Below are 12,859 nucleotides of genomic sequence, written 5' to 3'. Positions count from 1 at the left end.
GTTTATTGTTTTTATAGAACGTTTGTTTTTATGGTTATTATTATTATTTTATTGTGGTTATAAGGAAAAAAAATGACAGTTTGGGGATCACTAAAGAGTCATAAAAACTACATTCTTAGATAGTTTAGAACTGTGGTATTGTGGGTTTACATTAAACACTGTTATGTTATGGTTTAATCACTCTATTAGCAATTTATACTTTACAAGAAAATAACAATCTGTTTAGAGTGCGGGAAGTTAGCCCCCCATTTTTTTATTTTTCAATTTTTCATTGTTGTTCTAGATTATTCTACAGTTATTCTACATTGTTCCAAAGCGGCAAATAGAAAAATAAAAACTCGGCGAGAAAATCGAAAAAACGAGTTTTTTGACTAGCCCCTCATTTTTGGAAAAATTAGATTTTCTTTGTTGTTCTGAGTTGTTCTAGTTGTTGTAGTTATTGTTCTAGAAAATCAAAATTATGGGATTCAGCATTACAAAGTTATAACTAAAAGTAGGTTTGGCTGCCAAAATCTCTAGTTGATTGCTGTGACCATAGTTTTTTTATTTTCAATTCCATATTACAAATACACTCAGTTCCAAAAAAAGTGACGCACTTGATTTTTGACCTAATTTTAATATATTATATTTTTTAAACCAGTGACCTAATTCATCCCATAAATGTTCGATAGGGTTCATATCGGGGCTTCTCGCAGGCCATTGTAATGTGGTGATACCCGTAGCTTCTAAGAAGTTTCGCACTATTACTGCGGTGTGTGGTCGGGCATTATCCTGCATCAATATAAAATTATTGCCCACTAACTCTGCATGAGGTAAGATATACTGTTGTATAATGTCAATGTAAATTTGGGCCATCATCGACCGCCTCACCGGAAAAACATGAAGGGGTGTCTTTCCATTCATTGACATCCCTCCCCACACCATAACCGACCCACCATTAAAGCTTTCGCGTTCTGTTATTAAATTCTGATTAAACCTTTCACCAGTCCTTCTCCATACTCTTTTTCTTCCATCCACCATGTTAAGGCAAAATCTTGACTCGTCCGTAAACAAGACATTCGGCCATTCAGGAATATTCCATTCTCCATAATTTTGTAACAAACCGCATTTTGGGATTCGAAAGCGATTAAAAAATAAAACGCAATACATTGTAGTAAACAGTAAGAACCATTGTAAAGGCAGAACTTTGTAATTTAATTACGAAGTTGCGTCTTGAGAACCGAGGGTCCAGACTAAATACTACGTAGGCGGTTCTGGCAGGAATGTGTCGAGGTGGCAGTTAGAGTAGATGGAGCAGGGAAGAAATGAAGAAAAAATCAGGGAGTCGGTTACGGGATTGGAACAGAAAAGCATCGGGCGAAACCGGGAAATTAAAGTTTTTGGTGTGTTTTAAATTTGAGACGTGCGATTTGAACTTATAGCAATTTAGTTATAAAATTCGTTGAATTGGATTCTTTTTCTTCGATGAATATTTTATTTTAACAAACGGGTAAGCGTTATTAAAATCTTATAACTTCCGATTTCTCATTGAACCTGCTAACCACCTCGGCAAATTTCGTAATGATGTTGTTGAATAGATTACGTCGTATAATTTTTACTTTTTAAAATCTTTGTTCAGTTGTTTTTTTTTATATATAATATAATACGTTCTTTTTCAAAAATAAAATAACTTTATTCTTTAGCAGTGAAATTTCGTTTTCTTTCAATCTATTTTTATTCTTAATTCCCAATTACTGCTGTTCGCTTTCAAGTGAACGAATGCAGTGTGCCAAACTCTAACTTATTGTTAGTCATTGCTAGCTATCAAGAAAAGGGTAGTGCGTGGACAGTTGGGTACGCGAGCCGCTCCGTGGACCTAGCTAGGAAACCCACTACGGGAAACGAGAAGTTCTCGAGAGCTAGTTTGTGACAATTTTGAACAAAATTCTCTTATAGTAGACGCCACGAGAGCTGGCAGTAAATCATCGTTTTCCGCTCTTACAAATGCCATACGTAGTTCACAAACCGCTAGAGAGTAATGTGTGATAGAAAGAGGAGCATTAGTTCAATATGTCTGCTGTACAATTCAAATGGCCACGTCGAAAAAGTACGTCTGTTCTTCTAAGGGATGTAACTCTATAATTATAACCTCAAATCGAAACGTCTTGTGAGCGTTGTCATGAATCTGTTAGTGTTTTCACAAGCCGAAAATGTTTTCTTTGAAAGGAAATTCATTAAATAATATCTTTGACAATGTTTGACATATAACCTCCATTACTAACATAACCTACATTTAAATGTATGTGGTGAAATAATCTAAGTCGTACGTCCATATCTTGATTCATACCATTTTTAAGCGATCTGTCACTGCCAGCTCTCGTGGTTTCTACTATAGCGGCACGATGTTCGGGCAATAATTTAGGACCTTTTGCAGGTCTCCTAGCTTTTAAATTAACTTCTTTTAGACGTCTACATACCGTCTGCTTACTTATTGCAACACCATGAATTTGGCGAAGATCTTGCTGAACATTTACCGCAGTGTTTGATCGATTCCGTAAAATCCGCAATCTCAAGAAACGATCATCTCTTGGAGACGTTTTTCTAGGGCGACCAGAACCCACCTTCCGAGCAGTGCTTCCTGTTTATTCATACTTGCGGATTGGTCTACGAGCAGTTGCTTCATGGACTCCTACTGCATTAAATGTAATGCCAATATTTTGTCATCAAGTGTATAACGCCTCCCCTGCAACCTTCTTCCTTCGTTGTCATATTGGCTCAAAAAAAGGATTGTTTTTTAAAAGCTTAAAAAGTTGTCTCTTTGGTAATAATTTTCTTTTATTTCTTTGGGATGTTATACACTGGCGCTGGAATTTCCTCTTATACATCACTACTTTCCTGTATAAATGTTGGGCTTTTGGTGATAAGTCGTCTTGTTTGTGGACACCAACTTCCTCCAACAAACTCTCCCTTTGTTTAGCTGTCAAAAAATATCCAATAATGATCCCGATTAACGCTGTTTCCCCATTAAGCGGGGTGTCCCTGTAATATGAAATCAAACTTAAAAAAAATTATACTACTTTCTTTTGTAATAAAAGGGAAATTAAACGTTCTTTGAATGATGTTTCATTTATTAATAAATAACTCTTATTAAGAGTTATATGCCTTTATAGGTAATTTAACCAGAGCTTTTCAAAATAAACGATTTATAAAACACATAATTTCTTACCTGGAGTCTCCAATGAGACTCCAATCTGCTTGTGGAGTAGTGGGCGTGTTATTCGAAGCACTTGAAGTACTGATATCCTATATGTGAAAAAAAAATATGCCTCAGTCCTAACAACATTTTGATAATGTTATACATATACTGGCAAATTTAATGATGGTACTACACCTTTCAACAATTTGTTGTTACGTCCAACATTCTCTCGTCGAAAAGGCTTATCACAATGTGGCGAACATCTGGACGCCAGAGAACTTTCTAAACTGTTCAAAAAATCTATTTCCGGTCATCTGGGTAGGACACCCTTTTGGTCCAGGCAAAGGGTTCCCGGAAAGCTTTCACCGGAGATGTTATTGGACGCTCTCCATGGCGAACATCTGGACGCCAGAAAGCGTTCGAAACTATTCAGAAGAACTCTCTCCGTACATCTGGACAGCAGATCCTTTTGGTCCAGACAAGGACTCGATGAAAACTTTCACCGGGGATGTTACTGGACTCGGGGATAAAAGGAACCAGGATCGGCCCGGAGAGTTCAGTTGTCAGTTACCATCGGCAGATCAGTCAGCAGTTACCTTTTTCGCGTCCGCACTTATATTATTGTTATTATTGTTGTAAATAAAATTTTGTTGTGGAAGACATTGGTTTTCCTAAAACTTCCTCTCGCTACTATCAAAGCATTAGCCCCGCACACAAACTCAAAAATTATTATAAACCCTCAAGTGTTCACATTGAAGCAGGTCTTCTCGCACACAACATAAAACCCATCTTTGATATATTTCTGGATACATTTGTGGGTTTGGAAATCGGTAGAAACTTCCATACCTTTGTACGCATCCACTAATGGCGCAACTTTTTAACATTTTCTGCTACAAGAAAATAAGATGCATATATATTTATTTTACAAATACCTAATCCAGTTCCATAAACCAATGTTTGAATTTCAGTTTTTTATGAGTTTTAGTTTCCATATTATTTTAAGGGCAACTTATATTTAAAAATTTATTATGAAACTGGAGATCATAATATAATAATATGAAATAAATAAAAAAAAGTATATCAAATGTACTTACCACGAATAAAATTTCGTAAATTTCTTTAAAGTTTCTAAAGTCTTTAAAAATACTGCTCGTAATATACGGAAAATACCTTGCAAAATTCGAAAACTAAACTATCAAACACAAAGCCGCATCAAAACACTAACCAACTTGACAAACAACTTAGAAAACAGTAGAAAAACAAATTGACGAAACGACTACTTAAATCCTAAAATATTTATTAATTTAAACTGCCAAGATAAAGTACATGATATAACGCAATGTAGCGCCATCTATCCCGTCGGCCCAATACTAAAAATGACGTCACTTTGTACGAACACGACGTTAATAAGTGCCAGGGGTATGGTGATCATACTGATCATACTTCTTAAATCTGTGCGATAAACGTAAGGTTTCAATAAAAAAGCTTCAATTCGGACAATTTTAGAGATAAATTATGAATAAAAAAAACAAAATGCTCATAAAAGAAACGTCTTTCATATAGGGTGTAAGCACTTTCTATACCATTACTTGATTAATACACAGGGTGAGTCAAAAATTAGGAAAAAAACATGGTTCCAGTTTCTCCACTACCATCCAGGAGTCATTGAAAAAATTTCCGCCTTTTTAATTTTTTTTTGAAAGACAAAGGAATTGGCTACTAAGAAATAAAAAAATAATAAAAATCGGCCCACTGGTTTAAAAAATATAAGATATTAAAATTAGGTCAAAAATCAAGTGCGTCACTTTTTTTGGAACTAAGTGTATATACTTATTATACGTAAAGCAATCTGGAACAGCTATTATTTTCACTATAACAACTCTATAAAGGACACTTTACTCTTTGAAAATTAAATTTTTTTGAAGTTTCAGTCAGTAATTCTTGCGTCAGCGGTTTTAAATTACACAACAACAGTTAAAAAACATATAACGATCTAAAATAACTCAAACTTTGCTGATTCAAATTGTTCTAAGTGTGTTTTATGTTTAAACTAGGGAAAAGAAGGTTTTTCTGGTTACACGGATATTAATTTTGCAAAATCATATGTTCCTAAAAATACAGCAAAATGCAAACCTAAAATGAAAAATAATAAATCAACATATGAATAATCCGAAACTATTCGAGCAGCAAACAAAAATACACTATTTGTATTAAAAACTAAATGGCTAGTTAAGAATAGAAGTGATTCAAGTAACATTTTGTTATTATTGAGATAATAAGATGATATCATTTCTTGGGACCCCCTGCCTGCGGTTGTTTCATACGACATGTTCATGATAATCTTTTCACCATCTGGTAAATAGAGATGAGTCCCAAACTTTAAAGTGTGTAACTGTCTGAGATAATAAACCTCACCTGTTTGTATGAAGGGTGTTGGAAGAGTACGCTGTAAGTCAAATGTGATTAAGCATAAAGAGTAGTCACTCAACACTTTGTGTTTATATGAATTCGTCAATGATCTGGCCCTTTCAGCTAAAATATGATGTTCTTTTTGCTTTGATTTAATCTGTAAACATTTCTCAATATCTTGTTCATGTTGAATGTCTATTCGAAATATATCACATGTTTTGCATGTATCCTTCTTTGGAATGTAAAAATGCAAATTATAGGTGTTAAAAATGGTTCTGTAGTAGCTTTTTTTAACAGGATCTTTACCAGCAGTTTTACATTTTTCAACATAAGATGAATAAAGTTTTTGCAGGTTTAAACTTGGTTCTAGATATTGGCGGTTAGGCGATCTTTCACCATAGTGGCTCACATAACGAGGAATACTCTCAATGTGTTGCTTTACAAATTCCTTGATGTCGTCTGCAATTTTATTTCCAGACACTTGTTTACCTCTGATCTGATATGGGCATGTTTGTTTCAGGCTCTCTCTTTTTTATAAGAGCATAATCTAACCTTTTATTAGATATGTGGAGAACATTATGAAAAAAAGGATTTAAAAAATTTATTCTCACCGAAAAAGAAACTTCGAGTATGTTGCTTATGACTAGGTCCTCTAGAGATGCGTTTTTTTCGCCTCATAGGCAAACTTATTTTAACAGTAGTGCATAGCCATGCAGTTTTTCCATTCCAATCCATGGTATAGAATTTAGAGTGAATAATCTTTTGCACTCTTGTAGGAACATGATCATTACATTTCCTTTTGCATGTACATAAAATAGAAGTAAAAGGTTTCGCTGGTACTGTTTTCCCAGAATAATTGATATACTGTTCACCTTTATTTCGTTTTTGCTTGATAACATTTCTCTTCCACATATTCTCATTTTTCCGTTTTCGAGTTCTCACTACTTTTTCTGATTGCCCCCGATTTTTGTAAACTTGATAAAGATCCTGCTCGACTTGTGGTCGATGTGTTATTAATATACTTAGATAAATTTTCAATACTTTCTTCTTTGGATTCAGATTCTTGTGATGGACGATATGGTTTACTACTGTCACTATAAGGATCTGGTTATGATTTTGAAAATTGATATTCAAGTATTGCAATTTCAGTATCAGAAACAACGTCCATGAGACTCATTAAAAAGTATTACACAATATTATCAGATTGTAGTTCGTTATGGATGCAGAATTGCAACATGAATTTAAGAAAAGGTTTAAATCATGACACTAAAGAGGCTTCTTTATCGAGCATACGATAATTAAAGGTAAACTCACCAATTGTTGAGGCACCATTACTCGTAGCAGGCCGATCTGAGTTTTCAACGAAAGCAGCTTGTTTTGCTAAAGCTAAATTAACTAATATTTTAGACCAAGTAAACATTTTCACAATTAACAGCACGATTTGGCGTCACCAGTTTTACCACGTTATTTTGATGAACAAACTTCTTTAATATAACTTTGTAAGAGACTTTAGCTCGTTCCACCAATTATGATTATTGATACGCAACATTGACAGACGTATTGTATGATATCGATGGTCTCAAAGCAATACCGCGTATCTCAAAAATGTGAACTTTACAGGACGTAAAAAAAACGTAATTATTTGATCGAAAATGTAAAATTTGATTTAAAAATTGGTTAAACAATAAAGAAAAAAGTTTCTTTTTAATTGTTAAAATATTTGTAGATAGAGTATTGATATAATATGGAGTTTAGGACATACGAGGTATTGAAACTAAAAAAAGTAAACTTACGTGGTATTACAAGTATACTTGTGATATTTATTAGAACAATAATACTATTATTTCACATAATAAATATTAATTAAATCTAATATAATAAATTAAAAAAGTCAATGTCAAAATTAAGAATAGGGTAAATTTTCAAAATAACTCCAACAGTCCTGGGGTAAAACTGATTTTAATTGTTGTAAATGTTCGTATTTTTGTTTCTTTATTGCTAATCTATTTTGGTGTAATGCTTTGAAATCATGGTTTACTATTTTTCAAAATTGACCAATTTAACTTGATACGGCTCCGGATCTCTCCTAGCGTCTTCTGTCACGCGAGCATAATCACTTGTCAAAAAAATCTTCCTGTTCTTTAGCTTTCGTTCGATAGTGGTATGTACACTGTCACACTCCATTTGTGTGTGACCTATCACCAAAAATTTTTGTTCGATGGTAATATTTAATTCGTGTGCCAAATGCAAAAGTGCATTGGCCATGACACTATTTCGATTCTGGTAAGTGCAGTCATCTGAATAAATAATAATCGGCTTCCCATCTTGCAAGTTGGCTTTAATATAATCTAATACGAAAGATGCAAAGGTGGATGCTTGAAGATCTGATTGTGTTTCGTCAAACCATTAGAAGTGCAGTGATGAGTTGCCACATTGTATACAGTAAAATTATGAGTGCACAGTTTTAATTTAAAATATAAACTGCTTGCCATCAATGATGGGCACACTTTTACAGCTTGGAGGTCTACTGTTAAAACGTGATGGCTACCCATCAATGCTTTTTCTTTATCTTTCGTTTTTTCTTCTCTTGCCCTATTTTTTTCAGTTTGATGTTTTATTCATTCTTCTTCATCTAAATTTTTTTTCTTCGTGTTGACAACAGATGTCACATTGATCTTTTTTTGGTTGGTAAAGCAAAATATTCATTTTTTTTAACATTTTAGTTAATGAATTTTGACACATTGCGGTTTGATTTGATTCCTTGCACTGTTCGAGATAAACTTTGTAAAGATCTGTTATACTTGTAAAAGATTGTTCTAAGTACATTTTTTGTGTGTCTTTTCGACAATAATGGGATGGTAGTTTATTTAGATTTTCTAAAAAGGTTTTCATGAATACGTTTGCAACTCTATTTGACAAAACTCCTGTTTTGGTGTCGGTTTTGGATCGTCTATTTCCATTCATGCCATTCTTTTAGATCAAAAGTGGACAAGAACATCTTCTTACAAATTGGCTTGCTCACATTATTTATTTTGATAGAATATTTCAACGTACCAGTTCTACGTGATGTTGGTCCTTGTGAACTTTTTCTTTGTTTGGGTTCATCCTTGGAAACTAGATTGCAAACCAAAATTTTTCTTTCATCCCACGTTAGTTCATTCCAGAAGTAGGTGAACAGTTCTTTCCGATCATCTTCAGTTATTTCATTACACATCCTTTTCTTCGACTTTAGGCAAAAACTTGATGTACACGCTGGTCCAATTGATCTTGCTTTTCTTGTGCAATCATGAAAAATTTTTGTCTGATTAGCTGGTCGTTTATATCCTAAATATTGTTGGCCCTTTATTCTTAATTTTTTATTGACATCCTTAATATTTACCCCTATTTTACGCTTTCTTCTTCCTGACTCAGACTCATCACAGCCAATGGTTTCATTATTATTTATTTCATGGTTATTCTCATCGTCAGATAGTTCAGTTTCAGTCTCATTTTCATTACTTTCAAAAATATCATTGATTTCGTCGTAGTGACAATCAGGCAAAGTTTATGAATGTTGATCAATGATAGTAACATTATTATTATTCTGTCTTTCTAGCAGTAAGTTGGTCACAGATAAAGTAGACTGAGATCCTTGGAAGTTTTCAGGATCATTTGCAGATAAATTATGACAAGTTATTGCACTAACTACTTCGATTTCATTTGAAAACGCAGGATCTAAATATTCTATAAAGCTATCGTTAAGAATATCTATTGGTATACTATTATTAGTTACATTATCAAACGACATGCTAGTATTGATCGCATTGTTTGTCACAGCAGAAAGATTAGTAATATCACCCTCAATATTTTCTTTGTCTTGTATCGCATCGCATCGCTTAACATTATGCTTAAAGAGTATCACATAACTTTGGTAATTTATTTGGCTGGGTTACTACATTGCACATTTGTAAAATCCTTTTTGATCTTGAATTATCCATTATTGCGTTATCTATAATAATATTTAGAATAAAAACAAAGTAACAATACCACGTAAAACAAATTTAAAATTGAAATCAATAACACGTAAGTAATTACAAGTTTAAAAGTACATAATAAGAAGTTAATTGAATGAATTTTGAATTCACTGCTTAATATTCAAAAGAAAAGCAGTTATTTATGTTCTGTTAAATCATTATCAGATAATATAATATAAAAAATAAAACTACATACCTATTTTATTAACGGGCAGCACAACACCCCTACTCACTCCTAAGGACTTACTCAAAATCTTCAAAAGCACAGCAATAACACGCTGTGCTTTTGAAGATGTTGAGATACGAGTTATTGTTTTGGCGCCAATATAAAGTTAACGGTTTTATTTTATGTAATTAATTTGTAATTTTCTATTATGAGATTTAAATGATTGATTAATGACGAAACACGTACACTCATAAAAAGTTTGAAAATGAAAAATGTAAATGCCATTAAAATTTCAGTGTTTGATTGACAAACTATTTGCAATACCTACACTTAATTTAGACATTTTTCATTTTCAAAGCTTTTTACTTCTGTATGTATTTTGTCATTATTAATCATTTAAATCCCTCATTAAAAAATTATAAATTAATTGCGTGTAAATATTAATTTCAACATTTTTTAATTTTTTATCAATAAATCAGACAATATGGCGTGGTGACGACGTACCAAAAGAGGAATGAAAAATAAAAAAAATAAATCGACATGGATTATTTCTGCACTAATGTAGGTTAAAGTCCACAGTGAGGGGATCCAAGTAGCATTCCAGTAACTTAGTTCACATTTGCACTAATCATTTTATATTTCTAGGACAGTGCAAAAATGTCACAAATACAACTTTGTTAATAAGAGTGCTCAATAGTATTTCCATTACCTTTGCATTAACTAATGTAATGACAGAGAAGTTCAAAAAGTGACATAACTCAGTTTTCTTAAAAATGTTACTTGGATGTTCTTAACTAGCCAACTTTTGATAGCAGACTATCGTTTTTACCGCACGTAAAGGATGTCGCTTCCTGTGCTGCGAGGATGCTTGGCTTTATGCTCCGTACTTCACGTTTATTCATGGATTCTGCTGTATACACATCGCTTTTTCGGGCGCTTGTTCTACCGAAACTAGAATATGGTTCTGTTGTATGGTCGCCGCATTATATCTCGCATCGTCTTATATAGGGGAGAATTCAAAAAAGCTTTTTAAAATACCTTTCCTTTCGCATGGATGGAGCTTATCCTATTCGTGGCACTGACTCTTGTATTAACTTCAGTGTACCCAGCCACGCTATCCGATACAGCTGTGTCTTCTATTTGAAGAATAGTAGAACTAACGTGCAGACTAGCGCTCCGCTATAAAGAATGTTCAGACTTGTAAACCTGAAAGACAATTGCAATGTTTTCGCTTAGTGTTTAATTGATTATTGTGTAATATTGTCCTGTAATTGGTACTTTGTTGGGCAATAAATATATATATTATTATTATTAACAAAATCGGTTATTACATATTATCAAATAATCTTATCGAATTATATCTACTAACTTCGCATAGGTGGATTTCCTCCACTTGAAACTAACTTTCCATTATAACATATAAAATGTGTTACGCCAGCTTTTATAAATAAAATACAACTCTACAATACGTTTTATTGTTGCCCTCATTACAATAGCAGGTAGAATTCAAATAATTAAATCGAATAATAGCCCATTCACGTAGTTCATTTAGACGAAAAGGTTTTAACCGGATGAAAATGCTCCCAACACGATGGTTAATAGTTAAATGAAAAAATACAATCATTCGCAATCAATTATATTAATATTATGCAAAATTATTCTTAAATTTTTATTGTAATTATTTCTAAAGTACAACAAGTTTATATAGGGTTAATTATTTCTTAATGTATTAATGTAGTTTCTTTTATAAAAAGAATTTATGTTGATAGAGTTAGAAATCTGACCAACTTCTTCGGCGACGGTGGGCGGGTAATAAAACTAGATGGTCGGTAATAAGCGTAATTGGTAAGTTAAGTCCCGCAGACTGTAATTTACGTTTTCCGCCTTCGTATCATACATTTTTTTTAGTAAACATCTTCATTTCTATAGTATTTAAAAAAGAAAATCGTGTCAACATCATCACTTACATTTAAATTATCCTTAATCAATTTATTTAACCGCATTCGAACTTACTTTTTGATCTTTAACCTTTAATGATAACCTCTTAAGTCACTTACGCACCTAAATACCGAAAATATTTAATTAAGTAAAGTCGCTTTATAAAACTACAAATATCTAATATGAATCATATAATCTAATTAATATGAAATTCTTTTTATTCATTCACTTTAGACGTGTGTATGAGACTTTTGTTAGCTCCCTCCCTTCCAAAGGCTATTTGAAAAACGTTTTTGGTAGGGCACCATCGTAACAGCATCCAAAACGACACTCGAGTTCTGCATGGATTTTAACGTTTAACTATGTACCGGTCGGTGGCAGTGTTTGTTGTGCTGATTTGCTTCTGGCAGAGGAAGGCCGACGCCTATTTTGATGAAGAGGAAAAGAAACCCGTTTACCTTACGGCCGCCGTAGGAGAATACGCACTTTTCGATTGCGATCTCGAATTTCCCCAAGACATTCCAATACCGTACATTTTAAATTGGAACAAAGAGGTAAGAAAAACAAGAAGTGACAAAAAATGAGATAACGAATATTTTATTTTTTATGAATAATTTTCGGTTCATATTTTTGTCATTTTTTGTGGGTGTCGCACGCACCGTTCTAATTGTCATGAAAAAGGTCACTGGAGCAATTTTCGTTTTAGCTCCGTCGCGGAATTAGAATTAAACGGTGTAGACAGTGGTCGAATGCATTGTGATTTGGTTGGGTCTAAAGTCGTCTTACAATCGTTGAAGAACGTAAATAAAATTTAAAATCATTTTATACCATCTAAAATTGTATTACAACATTAAAAATCGAAAAAGTATTCGTATAAATGTTAACAGCAATTACACTGTGGAACATTTTCGGGGTCATTGTCTGGGGGTGAGAAATTTCAAGTTAGGATGAAAATACTGGGCCAGTGTAGTAAAACCTCCAAAGGGTTTGGCGTTCTCAGCCCAAACTTTTTTTTTATGACCTTTTATATTTCTTTCCTTATCTTGATGTTTGTTTGCTTAGTTTTTCAGTTATAACTCAAGAATCATTGATGATTTTTCATTTCATTCTTCAGCAAAGACTAAGGCTTAGTTAAGGCTTAAATAAATAGTTTTCATT

General features: G+C 33.1%; 1 protein-coding gene and 1 long non-coding RNA gene across 2 annotated transcripts in view; one reads left to right on the top strand and one right to left on the bottom strand.

Moving 5' to 3' along the window:
* Positions 1-11,383: 11,383 nt before the first annotated feature.
* On the bottom strand, positions 11,384-12,069 carry LOC139431725 (uncharacterized). Its single transcript, XR_011641801.1, has 2 exons — positions 11,777-12,069; positions 11,384-11,686 (listed from the first exon to the last, which is right to left on the bottom strand). It is a non-coding gene; the product is annotated as an uncharacterized lncRNA (long non-coding RNA).
* Positions 12,005-12,859, top strand: part of LOC111417423 (borderless) — a 27,701-nt gene continuing 26,846 nt past the window's right edge. Inside the window, exon 1 of the mRNA XM_023049693.2 lies at positions 12,005-12,255. Coding sequence (XP_022905461.2) covers positions 12,064-12,255 — 192 coding nt within the window. The 5' untranslated portion in view covers positions 12,005-12,063. The remainder of the gene's footprint in view (positions 12,256-12,859) is intronic.

This window comes from Onthophagus taurus, chromosome 11, assembly GCF_036711975.1.
Source record: "Onthophagus taurus isolate NC chromosome 11, IU_Otau_3.0, whole genome shotgun sequence".
NCBI lineage: Eukaryota > Metazoa > Arthropoda > Insecta > Coleoptera > Scarabaeidae > Onthophagus > Onthophagus taurus.
Note: the sequence above shows the minus strand (reverse complement) of the source record. Positions and strands in the feature narration are given on the sequence as shown.